The sequence below is a fragment of the Phalacrocorax aristotelis genome, chromosome 8 (genome assembly GCF_949628215.1).
Source record: "Phalacrocorax aristotelis chromosome 8, bGulAri2.1, whole genome shotgun sequence".
In the NCBI taxonomy this organism is placed as follows: Eukaryota; Metazoa; Chordata; class Aves; order Suliformes; family Phalacrocoracidae; genus Phalacrocorax; species Phalacrocorax aristotelis.
In genome coordinates, this window is record NC_134283.1 from 2,601,142 (window position 1) to 2,621,922 (window position 20,781).

The window sequence follows — 20,781 nt, forward strand, 5'->3', positions numbered from 1 at the left end:
AAAGGTTCAAAACCCGTGAATTAAAACAGAACTATCTGAACACGTAACATTCTCTAAAACTTCAGTACTTCTCAGCTTTCCAGATTTACATGTGCAATACTGCAGTTAAAAAACAATCCAGAGCTGTAAAATATGTAAAAGCATATTTCACTCAACATGACTACGCTTGCAAGATCTCTTTAAATTCTTATTTTCCTTTTGGTATGAGTTGCTTTCCATACCCTGAAAAGTACAATAATCTTTTCAATCTACCAGGTTTTCGATCTTACTCTCAAATATGACCCTGATCCCGTGAAGTACTTGCTTAAGCTGTTGTGGAGTTCTACGAACAGGATACGGTCTCCTCCCGTAGAACAAATGATTCAAAGCCTACTGCAGCCATAAAATGCCAGGTCTGCACAAACCAAGAGCTTTGTACTTTCCCTTGTACTACAAATGAACCCAGCGTCCTCAGAAACTGAAACCTGCAGGTTACTGATCTCACACAGGCGAGTGGAGTACTGGATCTCTCGAGTCATCATTTTTCAAACACATGTATTTTCCAATGCTCTAATTTATTTTTTTTTAATTGATCTGTTCAAAAAGCAATTTGAAATAAAGTAGAGAGCATACAGGAAGAAAACCCTGGCATGAAAAAGCTAATTCAAAAGCGCTTTAAAGGCCCCAAGATTTCTCACTGGCAAGTGACAGCGAGCACATTACTTAGAGATTGCTTTACAATGCCTACATTATGTCTCCAGAAAGGGGGTGGGAGTAGGAAAGGACTAAAATTGACTGAAATTATCATCTGCTGCTGTGCAACAGTTTCCTTTCCATAGGTGTCAGCAAAAGGCAAGCACATTCTGTATTGTAAATACCGAGACCACATTTCTCAGCATAATCTATTACTAATATGCACTACACAGAGAAATGGGTTTATAAATGTTTGCAGTAATGTCCAATAAAAATAGTTGTGCTTTAACTCTTTACACGACTTCAGCTGTCAGTACGTACAAAAGTGCTTGTGTACCCCTACAGAAAAGAGTCATATGCTCTGCGGTGGCTTTGGAAAAAAAAAGTCCATTTTTCATTCATAAATACATTTTAATGACTTTCGTGTTTTATGCTGCTCTGTTTAGAGAAGTGACTGAATCAACAGAGCAACAGAGAACACTCTTGCAGAAAAGCAGTCTAGCTGGAATTTTAACTACTGCAGTGTAAACCACGGGATGTTCCAGGATATCACTTAATTCAAAGAGAAATCAAAAGCAATGTAAGTTATCTGGGACAGGAGTCTCAGGTGCAGTGAGCTGGTCATACCAGGAGACCCAAGCCACGAAGGATGAGAGCTTGAGAAAGATGATGAGTGCCAGGGCTGGGACGTAAAACGTCCCAGAAATTGCTCTATTGAGGGAAGACAGAAAAGACCTTCTGCTACTTACTGATCACAAAAGCTATCACTTAATCAGTGTGATGAGGAATGGCCATGAAGCACTGGACAGTGAGACCGGTACCTTCACGGAGAAAACATGACTGCAGAGGAAAGCATGGAAAATAGATGCCAAGCTAAACAGGATAGAGTCAGAGAAGAAGGTTTTAGGCTAGAGGGACCTAAGACATCAGGCATTGATTTTCAGCACGAGGCGTGCTTATTTCTTTTCCCTTATTCATGAAATTCCTACTTTGCTGTTATGGTGGTCGAAGGTGTTAAACTGGTATAGACGAAACACCTGCTGTTTGCACAGATTTTTACCATAACTGCATACTCAGTCACAGTAACTGCACGTGCAAATTAGGCATGAAAAATTAGCCCTTAAGTACAAAGATAGTTGATATAAAGTTTAAATTAATTTCAGATGTATAAATCTATCCAGTTGGTATTACAATCTAAAACGTTATTCTACGAGCAGGTCTTTAGCAACCACATTTCATAACAGCCCACCGATGACTGAAGGAAAATCTAATGCTAACGACAGCGGAGTATTTTCTAAGTAGATAAAAAGTTCACCGTAACGTTAGAAATATGATTTACCTGGATCAGAGAGATATATCACGAAAACATGTGCAAATAATATTAGAAAACTGAAGCGTGCTGACTTTCTGTTCTCTGTCCATAAATGATCACATGCAGCGAGCTTTCAGCTGTCTCATTCTGAGTATGTCAAATACCAAAAAAGTTAGAAAGGCAGCACTAAAGCAAGATACTGCAAATGAGACTTTTAACTTGGGGAAGCCCGTATTAGAGAAGACAGAAATGCTTCAGTGAGAAGGGATTTGACTTTTTCGGAAGCAGCATGAAGCACTGTAATTTGTAAGCAGCACAGTATCTACGAGCCACATAACCACCCCGCTAAAAAAGACATAAAAATACATTCAGCAATATAATTCAGCACTTTGGCAAAAAGACAACAGGATTTTGGAAGACAGATGCTCTTATACAAGAGGAGCGAAGTAAAGGATTTAGATCATCTAAGGATGGCTGACTGTGTTTTTAGCGATCTTTTTATTTAGGACAATGGATGGTTGCGGGTAACATTCAAAACAAAGGATATGCTTGTTTTTACATGTTAAGGGTCCAGAGTTTGCTTTCTTTGGGAACCTCACTTCCTAAACAAAGCTTTCTATGAAAACACACCAGAGACTTAAAATAGTTCAGTTATTTAACAAATTGTAAGAGCTCGAGTGATTTCTATACACCAGATACATACTAGCAGCAGCTTGGGAGACAGAAAGGTCTGCGCAAAGAATTCACAGAGGCACGGGCTATTCCGAAATGCACAAAGAGGAAATCACTTTGGCTTGAAAGCAGGAACCGATGTTCAAATCTTATCAAGCAAAAGCTTAGGAGGAAGGCATGTGTGCCTTAGGAAAATTAAAGAAGTCCGCTGTTAAAAGCCAACAGGTGCATCGTACTAAGTTTTGCCTTCCACATCCCAGGCTGGAAACGCAGCACATTTTTGCCAAAGCCCCTATAAAACTGAAGAGACCGACACGACGAGTTCTAGAATGCTTCTTGTGCATTGCAAAATAAATCTTTCTGTGGTTCACAGGAAAAAAATAAAAAAAAGGAGGCTTGGAAATGCCGTGCAAATGACCTGGTATGAAGACAAAGACTGTCAGCAACGATGTCTGAAATGACTACACAGTCCCAAACTTTTGAGGCATCTAATGTACAAAATAGGGGGAGAAAGGGTTGGTTTTTTTAAAGCCAGGGCCAACTAGAAAAAAAAAAACAAAACCCCATGAAAACAATGTTCCTGAGAAAGTAATCCTCTCTTTCCTAAAGGTCAGAAGTCAGTCAGCAGACAAAACAAGCCACATAAAACATCAAATTGTAAAGAAATTTAATTAAGAACAAATTGAGGAGGAAGAAAAGACATTTGCAATATCAAAACCAGACATGAAATATTCCATCTTGATACCGCATACAAAATCAGCCTGCTCAAAAACAAACTTCGTGTCAATAGCTTGCATTTGGATATTGCTAGGTTGTGCTGCTTCCCATTCTCCACAAATACCAGATTTCTTTAGAAAATTAAAAGGCAAATCGTTATTTTCATGGGCTTGGCAGAGTTCCCCTTGCTGCCATTTACCCTGAGATGGCACAGGCTTTCCCTCTGTTATTGTTACATTTCGAAAGACTAGGGAAAGTGTTACCCCCAGAGAATCTAACAGCCAGATGTATAAAATAAAGACATATTTACATTAAATATGTAATCCAACAGATATGGTTAACTGCTCCTTCCACTTCCAAATTCAACATCATTTTTAAAGTCTAGAGAAAAAGCAACAGGATGTCACATTCTAAATTCAAATGATTAAACTAACGGGATCTTTTTTTTTTTTAATTGACAAGAATATGATGGATATTGTGAAAAAGAAGGGCTTCAGATTCTGCCTGCACAGAATCATGAAGAGGGGCGATTATTTGGGGGTTTGGCTAACAAAATGCATTTTTTCACAGAAGGGTCATACATTTGGAGCTCTGTTTTTTTTTTTTTAAACGAATAGCGTATGGCAACAAAATCTGCTGTACTAAAGACTGGAACAGCGGAGGAAAAAATTAAGCACCTCTGAAGTTACTTCTTGCGCCTTCAGGCTTCAATTCTTCAAACGTAATTATGGGCACGCATTGACCATATTGAAACGATTTTAAAGAGTAATTGTTTACTCATTTGACAGCTGGGGGGGGTACGATCTCCGCAGCTGGGAGGCGGTTTCCCTCTCCAAAACCCCAAAGTGTTTAGGGCTGGGCAAAGGGCTGCAGGAGAGGAGGGCAACATCCTCCTCGTTGAAGGAACCCTCGCCCCGTTGCAGCAGGAGGGATGGCAGCCCCCTGGCAGCCCCCGAGCGCCAGCCGTGTCACCAGATACTCACTTTCCCTGACCCTGTGCTCATCCACAGGCTAAACGGCGTCCAAAGAGGGATGGGGGAGCTCTTAAAAACACGGAGAGAGGGAGGAGGGAAGGAAAATGCAGCTACCAAGCAATTACTCTGTTTTCCATTTGATTTCGACAGTTCCTTTGCTTAACTTTCACATTCATACCTTTCAAAGAGTTATAAATCTACAGACTATTAGGGACTGGAGCGTGCACACTTTACGGTGCGAACGGCATTCAGGGAGTACTTACAAACAGCCTCAGATACAACTGAAAGCCTATTCTACTGCTCAGACCTAGAGAAGGATTTACTAAACCTGTGTCAGTAACCAGAATATTTTTAACAGTCAAATATTAAAATCAAACACTAAAACGTTCACAAAATCTGAACTTTTCCAGGAAATTTTCAATTGTCAGCTTTTAAAGAAATGCCCTGTTTTCCTAGTTACAGAAGATAGGGTTAAAGAGCATTTCTGCAAATAAGATTCCACAGAAAATTTATTATTTTCTTGTATTCTTCAACTAAGTTATAATAATACATAAACCTCAGAATTCCATGTTAATCAAATCCCTCTCCACTTGGGTAACAGGAACTCAACCCTATACTAGGGATCACAAGGAGTCTTATCTCGGGTAACTTCATGGCAAAACACATAACTGCTAATTCTACAACTGCTTTATGACAAATACCTAGAAACTGTTTACCTGCAGTAAGAAAAGCAAGTGTCATGACAAGAGAGTAAGGAAATTCATAAATACCACTAAGAACACAATTGAAAAAGCCAGGCACGTTGGAAGAAACGCTCCAGATGGGAAAAATGTCAGCGAAATCAGTGGCTTTAAGTGTGAGTATGTGATTAGACAATTTAGGGCATAAGGACTGACTTTAGGGAGACCAAAAAGTGTTTTTTCCAGGAGTGTATTGCTCATATCGCATAATGCTCCCGGCTGCCGTGTATTTGTAGACAAGTATTCCTACACACATGAGGGAACCGAACTCTCAACACTGTGTTTTCCTACCTTTTACAAGATAACCGGAATAGAGGCGATGCTGGGGACATAAATTCCTGCAGAGTGAAGCGGCATCAGCCCATCAGCGTCCCACTCCTGCTCCCCACACGCCACTAACACAGCCCTTACAATCACCGAGAGACCATCTGCCCCGAACGATGGCTGCTGTGAAATTCCCCGAGTTCAGGGCCAGCACGGGTTGGGGTAACACCCTATCACTCATTGCTTCCCTTTTAGAATGCAAATCTCATCTCTAATTAGATACAAAAGCAGCATTTTTAGCTATTGCCAGAAAACCAACAATTTAAAACAACATTTTCTCATCTCAGCTCCTAAACTAAAGCCAAGTTCAGTATCTGTCTGGTAGGAATACTGCCTGGGATCAAAGGGTGCGTTTTGGGGTACCAGCATCGAAGAAAGCCAGAAGTGTTAAACCACAACCAGCAACTATTTATAAAAGGCTAATTACGCTGGTCAGACAATCCGCTGATTACAAGTCTGTGCAAACAGACCTCCGAACCACTGGGAAGGACAGGTGAGAAAGTTCTCCTCAGTGACGTCAGGTTACTCTGTCGCGCTCGGGAAGCATTGCAGAAACCAACTGGTTTTAAATATCTACCAAACACAGCACAAGAAGCGTTAGCACGTACAGGCTTGTGTCTCAACAACAGGTTAAAGCGAGAGTGAATTGTTCGCTGCTCCTATTGTTACGACTTTCTCTGCCCATCCGAAGGCGCGGATCTGATGACCGGGGACAGACAGACGGCCGTAAGCACGTTTGTTTTTCGCATTTGTCTCAAGCACACCAGATCAAAGGCCTACCGCAAGAGACCGATCTCCTTTTACAAGGCGTTGCTGCAAGTCTTTCTGCTTCGGGTGAAATACGTGGTCTCAACATCCAGATGGGCTTTGGTTTGTTTGTTTGTTTATTGGTTGGTTTTGGTTTGGCTTTTAAAGTTAGGAGAAAGCAGTACAACCCAAAAGGCATGAGGTTTCCCTTTCTCTGTTCTTGCTCTCAGTAAAACACAGGTAGAATGTCCTCTATTTTGAAAGATTTACAGCATTTTGAAACCAAATGTGACACGAGAAAAGCAAGCACCTTGATGCTTATGCGCAGATCTGGCTCGGATTCCTTTCTGGCAATGTACCGTTCCTCAAAAGAAGTAATAACTAGCTTTGAATTATCAGGCTTTTTAACATCTAATTTTATTTTATTAAAAGTTAACCTTTCAGAATATTTCATTAGTATTTATTAATATTTCTTTAGAATATCTGCCTGACTATTTAATTTTTAACAAATCACAGGACCAGAGGAAGCATGAAATTAAAAATTGTTTTAAATGCCCTTGTTCTACAAACGAGAAGGAGCCATGCAGGTCTACAGGTCCCCACCAGAAGTTTCAACAACAAAAAATCAAATTAATTAGCATCCAGAACCTCCAAATCCCACCAACGTATCCTCTTCCAGAACAGAAGAGCTCCTACGCTCAGACACACCTTACCACCTTTCTGGAAAACCAGCCAGTCTATTTTAATCTATTTTACCAAGAGCAGATTCAGACTCTCCGAGGGCGCACCATACGCATGCAGATAATGCCATCTAGTGGAGCGTCAAATTTACTGTTCTGGCAAGAAACGACAGCATTTTTATCCGTGCATGTGTATGTTTGCTCAATCTCCGACTCATTTGCAGCACGCGCCAAGTGCTACAAAAGGTTAGCAGAACTGCAGAACCAGGGATACGCTGTGAAATGGAAGCGAGCGAATTAATCGCTACAGGAACAGAGTATTTTTGATGTTCCTGGTTGCACGCTTTGAAATGAGTTCCAGTAGTGGCTGTAAGGCATGCCCGTAGGGATCTTTTGATCACTTTTCTCTGATGGTGACAGAATATCAACAGCTGCATTAAAGTAACTGTTTAATAACCAGAGTATAATTATAAAAACATGAAGTGTTTTTACAGTCTAACTCATTAAATGAATCAATCAACCCCACAAGAAAATACTTCCAGACCAAATCAGAAGTTTTATAATCTGAAAATAGAAGAGTCTTCCTGTCATCTACTACAGACTTGCCTCAGATCGCAAATTACACGAGAGGTACTCCACTGCGATGATACTGGACAGATGACATACATTTGCTTCTAATTTTTTTGCCCATTTTTAAAAGAAAACACATTGCTCGCACTGAAAAACATGCTGCAAAAATCCAAAAGGACACAGCAAATAAAACAAGATACCTTGAAGAAAGATCTATGTTTCATTTCCTCCCAAAATACACATATTCATGCAACATTTGGGTCTCGGGATGAAAGCAAAATTGCACACTTGGAACAGCTATAGGTGTACAGCTAAAAATCCATCCAGACTACACCGGCGTTCTCATCTGAAATGGCTTTTCGTGAAGATTAGGACCTAAAGACTCCAACACGTGTTTGACTTACCCGGCCACTAACAATCGCCTTCCAAATAAAACACCTAAATGTGCTCATGATAACTATTACCTTCTTTTTGCATACTAAAAATGCACTTTATGGGATCCCACGCTTTTAAGGCTTCGCTTTAATTTCCCTTTTCGTTTTGCACATTCAAAACGTCAGAGTACTCATTTACAACCTCCGTCAGCAAGCAAAGATCTTGCTGTTTCTCTTACTCACTGGGAGAAGCGACCCCAACAAGGTTTATCAGACATCATTCTGTTTTGGAATGGAACATACCTAAACGTATGATGTGTTTATTGCCAGAGGATCAACTTACTGTTTGAAACCCAAGCCCGATGCTCAAAAACAAACGGCATCACCTAAATCGAGGCAGTAACACTCGATCAAACTAAACGCCTCTGATTTTAAGGAGCCCCTGCCAATAACCAGAGATCGGGTCATTTTTGATAGCCACAGTTTTACAGGGAAGTTGATTAAACAGCTGTTTGTCTTTTACGCAGCAGCAGCGGCACAATGTGCTCTGACAGAACCGGCAGCAGAACCGATGGAAAAAGGAGGGTTGTTGCTTTAACCACCCCCTTCCCGAGACATCCCATTACATAAGCCGTCACCGCAGTGCCTCGGGAGCCCATCTGGATGGCAAACGCCACCACACGTGCCGCCAAGAAAAACTCACTTATGAATCAACAACGAAAATTTCTCCCCTTCCGAAGGAGCTTGTGGGTTTGGAAAGGACTGGCACGACAGAAACCTGAACGCTGCGGGAATTTATTTACATTTTACTTGCAGTCAGCTTGAGGCATCTCCTCGCTTCACTTTTTAACCCTTGTGAAATAGAGAAAAGCAAGCTCAAAGCCAGGGAAGGAAAAGCTATGCAACTTTCTGGAATTCCGTTTATGAGGTTTTGTGAAATGGCAGCTCTCCTTGCATGCAGCAATGCGTTTTCCAGATGAATGTACATTATTTCTGCACGGATCAGTCTGGGTTTGGTGGCTGAGCTGCTTTTCCGCTCAAAATGTCAGGGATCAAATACTTTCTTAGCCTCTTCATGTCTTCTAAAACCACACCGTAAAAGCTCAGTTGTGTCATTTATAGGCCTTCGATAGTAAAGGAAATACTTCTTCTCTGGAGTCCACTGAAAGTTCATTTGGATATTTCAGTTATGCAGGGCCTGAGCGATCCTGGGTAACCCCCATCCTCTGCAGCTGGCAGAGTAAAGCACGCTCCGCACCCTTCTGCCTTCGGCCCAGAAGGGACACCACTGCGGTAGCTACCCTGCAGACAGTCATAACACTGGAGGAGTTCCACATATGGAGGAATCAACCCAAAGAAAACAGTGATTAGTACAACCGTGATACAAAGAGCCCTCTGTTTCCCTTGGAACTTCATAGCTCGGATGGACGTTCAGTATTGATAAAGACGATCCTTGGATGTGGCACTCCACACATCGATTACAAATGGTCCAATACTTCTTGCTGACCTCAGGGTTTGGGGCTTGAATACATAATGACTTCTGGCATCCATGCGAGAGTCCCTTGATTTTCATTAGAAAAAAACAGCCGCCATTCAACTGAGTTAATCATATTTGTAGCAGTAACTTTCCCAATGAGTGCATCTACCTCACAAACTATACAACTTGCCCCTTTGCCATCATACACTCCTGAATCACAGAACCACAGCATGGCAGGGGCTGGAAGGGACCCTCTGGAGCTCACCCCGTCCCACCCCTGCTGGAGCAGGCACCCCCAGAGCAGGGGCGCAGGGCCGCGTCCAGGCGGGGGGTGAATGTCTCCAGGGAAGGGACCCCACAGCCTCCCTGGGCAGCCTGTGCCCCTGCTCTGGCACCCTGAAGCAACATTTAAAGTCACTGAGAAAACTGCTTTTATGCTACACAGACTTATCTGACAGGTTTTAGCTGCCCCTCAAAAAGCGAGGACCAGCGCCCTTCAGCACACAATTTAAGCAATCTGGCCAAAGCAGAGGAGTATTGACAGGATGGAACAACTGCACATCGGCTGGAAAGAGACGGTCCAAGTGACCTAATAAATTCATTTTCTTCTTTCTGTAGAGCCTATGAACTCACAAATGCTCGAGAGCACATCATGCACAATCAAGTTCCATGCAAGCACAGTTGCGACTGACAGGCTAAGCAGCTGCTTACGTTCAAGAATGGAAAATTAAATTCATCGCTTGTGTAACGCGAGAACAACAAGAGAAGTGTGAGAAGGAGAGAGAAAACACACTGCCAACTATTTATTTTATTTCCCAAAATTGCTGCCTTTATTTTAGTTTATTAAACCGTAACTGGCCAGGAAAGTAATTGAAATAAACATAAGTGCCTGGGAAAGAAGAAAACAACAGCCAGCATTAAATTATAGTGCTTACATAAAGTCAGTAAGCAAGTGCCAGCATTGATGCCATTTATGAGAACTGTGGTGCTGAGATAAACTCAATGGGTTCTCATATTATCTCCTTGCCTAGCCTCAAAAGAGGTTATCACTTCCCTCCATGTGGCAGCATTTAATTGATTCACAAAGAAGCAGCTATTTGGAACTGAAACCAGACTTTTGCAGCTCTGAGGAAGACAACGTGTTTGAAAAAAGCAGCACCGCACCAGGCCTCTCCCGAGGGTGCTGCACAAAAAAAAAATTAATGCCTTCTGGATATGAGAAAAGCACAACAGAAATGCTTTCTTTCACTTCTTTCCATTTAAAGATGTGCTGAACTCTCAGCCTTTGCTTCTCACACTCTTCTTGAGCGTGAGATAGTTCAACACCCCGCCAAACTCTCCCTCCTCTCTTCCCAGCTTCTGACCCCAGAGCGGACACCACTCCCACGGACTTCAGAACGAACCCCGGTGCAGCTTCTCCGAAACTGTCAGATGGAAGTGGTCCACTTGGTGAGATGCAGAGCACAGGTTTTGAATAGCACACAGCTCAGGAGAACCTGCTTCAACTGCCTTCAACTTCCTAGGAGAAGAAAACACTGCCAAAAAGTGCTTCAAGGGCCCACGAGATCGGCTCATCTGTGCAGATACAAACCACAACTTCTTTTCAGACTACTATGGCTCAGAAGATTAGTTAATGCCCCATATAATGAAGAAACAGAAGCGTGGGTTAAACAGAAAACAGAGATCCTCAACAAATTCCTAGCTTGAGCACTGCCACTAACCCATTCTGCTCCCCTCCAAACCCCCAGAGCATCCAGAGCGTGACTTGAGTAAGCTGGTCTGTCAAGGGGGATGGATGGAAACGGCAATTAGCAATGTAGTCCCAACAATCCGATTTACAGAAATTCATCTATGCCTAGTGCTGAGGAAATAGGAAAGAGATCGGACAAAATGCCTATTTGGAACAGTATGAATTTTTCTTGAAGTTCTCCAACAGCCTCCTGATGCAATCCAAGGTCTAGATGCATGCCTGCTATTGCTGATCACCAAGACCCGCAGCGATCACTGGTGCATCTGGGTGTAACACTGCTGCAATCCATTCTATATATACTACGCACTCTGACAGTCAGTGACCGGTACGATATTCAGCAAGGAGACACGTGAAGCCCAGAATTATAAACAGGAAATGAAAGGAAGACCCAGAGCAAGTGCAAAAAAAGTATACAAAGATTAGGAAGGAAAAAAGGAGATTAAAGGAAAAATGGGTATAGTTAATAAAAATACAGCAATAAAAAAGGCTTTTTTAAAGTGGAAAAATGAAAAAAGACCCAGAAAATACTGAATACGTTCTGTATTTATAGTGTACACTTTCAGTAACTGTAATGTTTATTTATATAAAACGTTCTCAATGGCAGCAACAGCCTGCAGTATCTCATAAAACAGATCCACTGGTGAGACGCATTACAGCTAATAGTTTGTCTCCGAGAAGCAACTTCCTACCCTTCCTCCAGTATTTAAAAGCACGATAGTGCTGAAGACAGACAGCAGCGCAGTATATTTGTTGTTTATCCTGCATTGCTTGCTATTAAAGATCAAAACCTTCATTAAAAGCAAATGAGAAGCCGAAACAGTAGTGACTTACTGTGATCCGCAGATTTTACATGAGACAAGTTGCAAGTTGCTTAATCTGGCCCAACCTGCATTATGTTTGGGTTATGTGCATGAATATATATACACACACAGGGATCTAGCTGACACACATTACACAATCAAGCAGGAGTCAAATGTGCTTCCCTTTAAATGTGGGTGGTCTGCTTCTCGAGCAGTCATGTGTCAATGGATTCTGTAGAGCACCATAGGGCTTAATTCGCTCTGAACAGCCCTCCGGAGATGACACAGCTACGTCTTGTTCTGCTATCAACGTCTCCTTCACCTGGTCCAGTGGAAAGGTGGTCCCATCTTTACTGGAAACAATATTATGACACAACAGAAACACCAAGCTTTGATTACCAATTCCTTTCCATTCTACATTTTTAATTGCATCTTAAAAAGTAATGTGCCATTTGAAACAGAATATACATTGTTTACTATGTAGTTAAAAAAAAAATCAGACTTTATCTTAAGGTATTTTCAGATAACACATTTTTCCTACATTATTTAAGTGACAGGTGTAAATCTGGATGAAATAAATGTTAACTCATGAACAGAAATCAGCAAAAAATCACTCTGCGAGCCAGTCTTGGAGGCAGATGGGGAAATTCAACAGAACAGTCCTTAGGCGGGCTGTAACACCACTTGTACATCTTTCACCACAGTGCCCTCCCCTCTGCGGGGGTTTTCTGCTTGTTTGGTTTGGTTGGTTTTGGTTTTAAACGCCAATCTTGTCCCTAGTGTGAGTTATTTCAATATGCATAAATAGCTCTCTGAGCAACAGGCGACTGTATGGAGCCAAAAGAGGATTTCAGGTGTCCAAGAACACAAGTGAACTAAGGACACAGGTTCTCCTTAACGTAATTGGGGAATTTGTATCTCCTTCCTTCACCCAAACACTCGTTCTCCATTTAATTTGTAGGTAGTGACTGTCTACCCTCTTGTCATAATTGCCCAAATCTGACAAATAGGTTTAAAAAAATCATTGGTGAGAGTCTGAAAAACACCTGTGCAGATGCAAGAGGCTTTCACAGAAATTACACACTAACAGTTACACACACAGGAAATAACTAATGTTATTTTGTTTTCATTTCATTAGATTACATTAAAGAATAACAACTATTGATAGCTTTTCTTTTATGAACTTCAGAAATCCCCTCTCAAATTTTTCCAAGACAAAATACAAAATCATCCTTTGTGTTATAAAGTGTCTTATAAATGCAAAATTCTGGATTTGGAAGTCTGTCTTTTCAAACTCGTTTGTGGAAATTGCTGTAAAAATCTCAAGAGAGACCTCTATTTTCTGCTACACAAAGAAAACTACAACTGTGGATGTTTTTAGATTGTATTTCACCAGAAAATGTCTACATTTTTTGTAGGGCTGAAGTAATAAGCTACTTCATGACATACAGTGTGTTTAAGTTATACTGGTTTCTTGCCCAAAAGCTCTCTTCAGTACCACTGCCACCCCACAAGCAAACTTAGACCACAAGTGAAAATTTATACTTCCAAAGATCAACTGCCACCTCTTTTGCGGTAAACCTTATGCAGCATATCAAGAATTTTTAATGAACTTACAGGTTCCATACTTTCTGCATATTATACACAATAGCTTCTCTATTAAACACAGATTTGGTTGGCGTTTTCTTTTTCTTCTAGAAAAAGAAAGGAAGGAATATCTTCCCACTGACAAACTTTAAGAAACTTGAAATAAAAGGAAAACCAAAAACCTTTATATTAACTTGAGCTTTTCTAGCCATGACTGGCAAATGTGAGGCTAGGGACATTAGATTTTTCATTTACGTTTAAAATAGTGCATCAAAGTATTACTGCTCAGAGCAGAAGCAAACCACACTATTAGGAGAACCACTTAATTTAGTTCCCATACTAGTGCTGCTCTCAGTTTTTGGTAGATCTTATGGAACCACACTTTACCAATAAAAAAAGAAAAAAGACGGTCTGCGGACTGGTAAAGCAAAGCCAAGCAGATATGGCACGGCAGGGCTCTTCCCAGCACCTCTCTTGACAAACATCAGGGATGAAATCGTGGCGCAGCTGAACTCAACAAGAGCTCTGCCGCTGAACTGAACACGGCCAGAATCTCATCCTCGAAAGCCAGGAGTCTTCCATCTGCTCACTCACATCACACCAGATTCACAAACAGGCTACTGAAATCAAATCCCATTTCAACTTAACTATTCGCAGCGATGACATATGAGGTTATTACATGAAATCATCATTTCTGGACCAACACTGTTACCATTAAATTTGCTGCTTCATCAAATTTACATGCATCATCTTCACTTGTTGCCACAGGAGTGTGTGTCCTTGCTGCTAGCAAATCTCAATAACCAGTAACATTTAGGTACCCGAAAAAGTAAACTCCGGTCAGATTCACGTGGGGTGTTTCTTCCTGAAGGCATACATGATCCCTAGTTTGTTACAGACTGGTTCCCACAAGAAAGCAACACACTAGTCAATGTGAAGAAGCAATAAAGGTATGTTTCAGATACCTGGATTCCAAACGGTGCCTGTGACACAGAGAGTGGTTTCTGTGCCCACCGTTCAGAGTGCTGCTGCTTATGATCCACTGCTGCTACATTTCTGCCATCGCAGACCTTTTCCAGCTGCGGGGATCACTTCTATAATCCAATTTCTTCATGGTCAGAATGCCTCATATAAATGACATAATCCCTAGCTTGAGCATTCAGTCACATAAGCACATTCCTTCCCCATGCTCACATCTTCAAAAACCTGTTCTTCCTACACAAACAGTTATAAACTCACGCGTTTGATTTGCGCTCACAGATTTAAGCGATGGGGAAAATGGCTGCTAGTGACTTGCTTTAACATTGGAGCAAGATTCATTTCTTCGTCTTTCTAAAAACTATTGCCAAAAAAATCTAAGTTTTGAAAACACAATAGAACAAGGTCATTTACATTGATTAGATTAATAGATAAAAAGGTTTTGGAGATCAAAATTACTTTGAATCACAAACTCCCTTAGAAATTCCTATTTAATATATTTGCAGTAGAAGCCTGAAGTCTTCTGCTTCAGGTATGTAATGAGACAAAAATCGGCCTAACGCAGCAAACTGAATGGGTTAGTTTTGCCTACCAATTTCCCCAAGATAGCCAGCAAATCACTGGAAACAAAGGCGGGCCAGTAGGACTGTATTTCCTCAGCCCAGTTGAGTGTAAAGAAAGCACAGGAGTCTCACCATCAAATATTCTTCACATTTTCTTCCATGTCACTAGCAAACACATTGCCCTAACAGAAGCACAAAAACAAAACATCGAATTCTTCAAACACCATTCAAAATAAGCTCTCTCTGGCTGTGTTCTTAAGCCTTAATTGGCATTTCAAATTGGCAGTTGCATACAAAACACTAGTATAGCGAATGATTCCCGCTCGACTAATCCACTGGTGACCTACATAAGATGTGTCTAGAGAGGATCTTTTAACAGTGACATCTACTGGTATATTAAAATCTAGCTCAGTTAGTAAAGGACTCTCCCTGTATTCCACACTAACACTGAAATTTGCCTCCCCTTTACCCATGTAGCAAAGGTATCACACCAGAGCTGTAACGCTTGCGGCAGATGCTTGGCTGTTTGAGAGGCCTTCGCCTGCCTCCTGTACCCGAAAACACTTACACCGCAGCGCACGGGCAGACTTTGCTGTCCTCAACGTATTCACCAAGTAATCCTCTACTGGAAGTCACCAGATCTGAGCAAGACACATACGTCCAGATTCTTCTTCGCTCAAAACTCGTGGCTATGCCTACTCTATGCGAAACACATTCGATTCCTTTTAAATTGTCAAAAATTGCATCTTCAACACAAGCAGTATCTGTTCACTACTATGTAATAGCTTTAATAACCAAAAGACTCATGCACAGCGCAGCAGACAGAAGGATATTAGCATCCTAATGCATTCCTGTTACGAATCCACAGACCTTATGATACTTCATCTCTCCTTTCGTGGAGACTGCAAATTCCTTCCATCTCAACATCAACAAGTATTTTGAAATAATATACACAAATGGGAAGTAAAAACTAAGATTCAAGACCATGCTGTTTTGAACACTTGAACAATATTTAAATTTGCGTAATTCATTTTATTATTTGTTCCATTATCTGAGAAAGCAACGCTCCTCCGATATTTACCACACTTGGTTTGCTCACAGCTGGTATTTGCAAAGAAAACTGAATTCAGATTTCAAGATTGAGGAATTTCTGGTGAACACCCACAACAAACTAAACTAAACCAACCCATTAGGATTCCTTGGTAAACAAAAGCTAACAAAACATCTGTCTGGCAACAACAATACATACCCCATTCTTACAAAGCTTAGTTTAACCTCAAGTACCAGACAGTTTCTGCCTTACCAACACAGTATAAATTCAGAAGTTTCAGTCTGATACTCACAGCGAATTCCGTAAATCATGAGAGGATCAAGTTGCTTCTTCCCATGCTTCCCCTGGCCCGAAAGGTTGGAGATGGCCTGAATTTCCCGATGGAAGAGATAATCAAGCAACGTCAGTGCCATCTTCTCGGCTGTGCGGCAGTTCGTGCTGATGTGCAGCATGTCAGCCGGGGTGATGGGGCAACGGACCCGCATCTCAGGGTTATTTTCATCTCCGAGCCATGTCCCATTGGGGTAATCCTCTAAAAACAGAGATTGTGGAAATTCTAATTGTGGCACAGAATGAAACAGCCAGGTTCAAGTGACAGTCAACATTTCTTAAGCTGTCATGAGCTCTTCCAGCTTTCTTTGCAGTCTCCATAAACAACTTTAAAATTTAGCGTGACTAACGGGCTCACAAGATTTGCTATGGTTAAAAAGTTATTCTCAAATCCACGCCAATGGTGACCAAAAGTTATTGCCGCTAACGTTCTGGCCTACAGGAGGAACCAGTGCAGTTAGTCCAGATGTCTAACTTGCTCTCAGATATCTTTTTAAAGTGTCTCATGCTAGAAGCCAACAGCTGAAAGAGCACACTATATTCAGTGTTCTCACTCATCAAGTTAGTCATCCCCTAAACATGACGATTACTGCAACTCCATAATACTCTTAAAGTACAGTTAATTTCAAGCTGCTTTGAACTACATTTTTTCCCCCAAAGCATCAGATTAAAATGAGTCTAAGTAAGATTATAAATTGAAGAATTTATAACCAATAGTGAGCAGTAACTTAATCACTTAAGAAGAGTATTTCGAGCAATGACAACCATTCAGAAAGTAGTCAGAGATCCCAATCAAAATTTTGGTCTTTCTTCAAATTTACTGGCCAGTAGTCTACATTATTTCCTAAACACACAGTTTATCAAGGAACAGGCCCAGCAAAAAGTTCATGAATCAGTCGCTAATCATCTGCCAAGTGCATCTTCCCTTCTATTCAAGTATAAGGTCGTTAGCGGCAGAACTACACCTAACTTCTCATGTGTGTGTACACACACACATATTTTATATATAAAGCAGTCTTTTGATTTCTGTCCCAGCCTCTCAATTTGGCAGGAAAAAAGCCCTATTCATTCTAAGAGGAATACTAAGCTCTCACTTGAGAGCCAAATGTTAGTGGATTCAAGACTAACCAGAAACTAGAACAGAGCTCACAAGGATGACCAAGCCCTACTGAAGTGGAGGATGCAACGCAGGACCTGGGCTGAGACTCTCATCCCAGATAAGAACAAAATTTCCAGTGCAAATCTTGACAATGCGAATAGGAACTGAACAGAACAAGATTCCAGCACTATTTCAGTGTTCACTGACACAGACCATTTGGATTTGACGTCTCTGTCTGCTGAACTGTGTGGAGTAAAACAAAGCTTCCTGACTTAGGAGTCACCCAGCCCCTTCCACACTGGAGCTTTATGGTATTTCATTGTTTCACACACCTTCAGAGTGGGAAAAATGTGAACAAGTCATTCAGTTATGTGATTTATCTTTCACTAAATGCCTTCACAGTTTCATGGTATATACAAAATCACAAATTCCTGGTTTCCATAACCCTTCCGGTCACAAAACATAGCCTTTTCACGTTGAAGAGGACCCCTGAGCAAGCAGCATCTGTATTTCCAAGTACTGGCACTGGTTAAGCAGCCTGCATCTCGCTAGACTACAAGCCAAAAGCATGCAATAAAATGTAACATAAAAGCAACTCAAACACTAAAAAACACTTTTCCAATGTGACCTTTGGGTTGAGTCATACCACATGTCAGATGCAAGTTTACTGCAATGAATAATGACAGTATGAAGCAAATGTTAGATTATGCAACAATGTTAAATCATTATAAACATCAGATTATCAACTACAATAATTTGTAAGAAAAAATATTTATCACTGACGTGTAGCAGCTAATCCCTCAAACTTTTTGCTGTTGAAATCAGAACTTAATGCTCTGTTCCGAATATATTTTTACACACTTGCAGGTTTTTAATATATATTTCATTTGAACCTTACTTTTTATCCTGCACTAAGTAAAAGGGCACTCGAGCTGTTCTCTGCTCACAGTACCAGGTGCCAACTGAAAAATAAGGTGGTTCAGATTAATTATGACTTGTTTTGAATGCTGCTGTGTCTGGCCTCACCACAAGTCCCGTTAACATTATCAGGAAAAACAACAGCCTGTTCCTGAAGATAAACTGCAAAGCAAAACCATTGCTGGATAAATGTGTAAGTTTTTCAAAGAAATTCTAGGAAGCCTGAGTAAATGAGCCTACATCCTATCAAAACCTTACTTCCTTACTGGTTCACAGAATTACTATTAGAGTTATTACTACTTATGGAACACCTTTCACCTGCAATCTAGTTTAACAAATCCTGTCAACCTACAAGAACCAAAGATTTTTTCGATGTGCAAAATAATCTTTTTTGTGTGTTACTGGCACAGAGTCTAGAACATACTGTTTTTACCACATGCAACTGGGTTTTTTTTATTGCTAGCAGCCTGAAAGAAAGACACTATCTTGTTATTCTGACCTATGAACACATGCCCCACGTTAAATTATCTCTTGAATTTTCCTCCTGCTTTAAAAGCTTCAAAAGAAAGGGAATTTGCTTTATAATCATTTTGCATTACGTGAACTTGCATGACTCAAGTTAACGGTGACTCTACTGTCTCACTGCAGCTACTTGAGGTCACAGAAGCAAAACTATTCCTTACCGTACACAAAAATAATTCCTACTGGCCTGCCAACACACCTGGCACTTCGCGCAGAGCAAACGCGAGGAGATTGGCACACGAAAAACTGGTGAAAAGAGGAAGTACAGTGCCAGTTATGAGGGAGGCAGAACTGCTCTGAACAAGCGGTGTGGAACAGGAGAAGACAGACTGAATAAGGAAAGAGAAGAAAAGACCGGGAGTTTGATGGAAGCTCTCTCTGAACAATTAAGTACATAAACACTATTGATTAAAGCTGCAGCATTCGAAGCTCCTAGCACTCCAACATCCTTTTATGCTTACTGAAATAGTCCTTTACATGTATTATCAGGCATTATACGTAATATCTAGGTAGAATCTAGATGAGTCAGGTGATCTAGTACATACACTGTAATAGCCAGACACCGAGTCCGGACTCCACTAGGCACTGTACAACCATACCCAGCTGCTTCTATTCCTTGAAGACTAGCAAAACTCAGGTAACATGGGAAGGGTTAAGGAGGAAGAATACAGTCAAAAACCACACTTTTCTTAAAGAAAACGAAGCTTAAATGCACCCACTCATTTAATCACACCCCTTTTTTGTTTTGCCCTAAACTACTTCTCTTGCGTTAATTTTCCTAACGGCCTTGCTGCATTTTGAATGTTGTGTGGAAAGGCGGTCCGGTGTGTTTCTTTACACCAAATATTGTATCATAAGAGAAGTGGCTCTTGATCATTTCTACTTCCAGCGTTAGAAGTCCTGACATTTTTATCTGATTTCCTCTCTGTACTTAGAAGCTCATTTCAATGACAGACTAATTTCTAGCTCCTCTTCAATGCTTTTTTAAGATCAGAAAATTTGCCTTTATCTCCATTCTACCGAATGCAGAATTAGTTTGCTTTTCAACGCTGTTTTCCAATCTTTTTTACTGTATTAAGTCCATTTCTTTTATCTCGCAACACAGCTGACCGCTCCTCCGTTTCGGCTGGCACATGCGAGAAGACGAGAGGCGGCTGGAGCTGCTGCGCAAACAAGCTTTTCTATGGAAACGGGATGAGCGAGCTTTCAAGTTAGTATCAAGAAAACCTATGTCAAGAGAACAAAACCCAGACGAGAATCACCGTGGCTTTCAGGCTCACTCTCGACCTGTGCATGTGTTTTCCCACCCAGGGAGATGGCAGACACTCAACTGTTACTCACACCTTTCCATTGGGATACGCTCCCCTAGTTTGCCACATGAGCAGCAGCAGCAAGACTGGAAGCAAAGCCAGGCTCTGCTCTCTCGCTAGGTGCTGTCAATCACTGCTTTAAAACCAGGACAAACAAAAGGGAACACCCACCCATACAAACACTTGAATTAACATGCTCTGTTATTCCGAGTAGTTGTGTTTATTTTAGTAACAAAGCTGGGTGCAAATCTGGCATTTACAGCAGGGAAACAAAACGATGGGTAGCTGCGGTACAAAGGCACAACGATTAATTAACCCTCAAAAAAAAAACCAACACCCAAACCAAATCTTAACCTACTGAAATAAACCTCCATTTCTAGGGAAATGAAATAATATTTTGGCTGATGTGTAGAAGATTCATCTGTTTAAATAAACTTCTGTCGATTCGCCCGAGCCTTTTGCCCCTGCAAGAGTTCACAGGGTTAACGATTAAGTGACAGAGACGACAGAGCACTGCCTTTATTAACTAACAACCCTTAAATATAAGCAGCAGAGTGACAATCAGGCTATAAGTCAACCTACAAATCTAGCAATGGGATTTAAAGCTTGTGCTA

General features: G+C 41.1%; 1 protein-coding gene across 2 annotated transcripts in view; it reads right to left on the minus strand.

Annotated features, from left to right (window-relative positions):
• BANP (BTG3 associated nuclear protein) overlaps positions 1-20,781 on the minus strand; it is a 153,351-nt gene that overhangs the window by 86,290 nt on the left and 46,280 nt on the right. For both annotated transcript variants that reach the window (XM_075101197.1, XM_075101196.1), the window contains exon 7: positions 16,281-16,520. In XM_075101197.1, the coding sequence (XP_074957298.1) occupies positions 16,281-16,520 (240 nt within the window). The remainder of the gene's footprint in view (positions 1-16,280; positions 16,521-20,781) is intronic.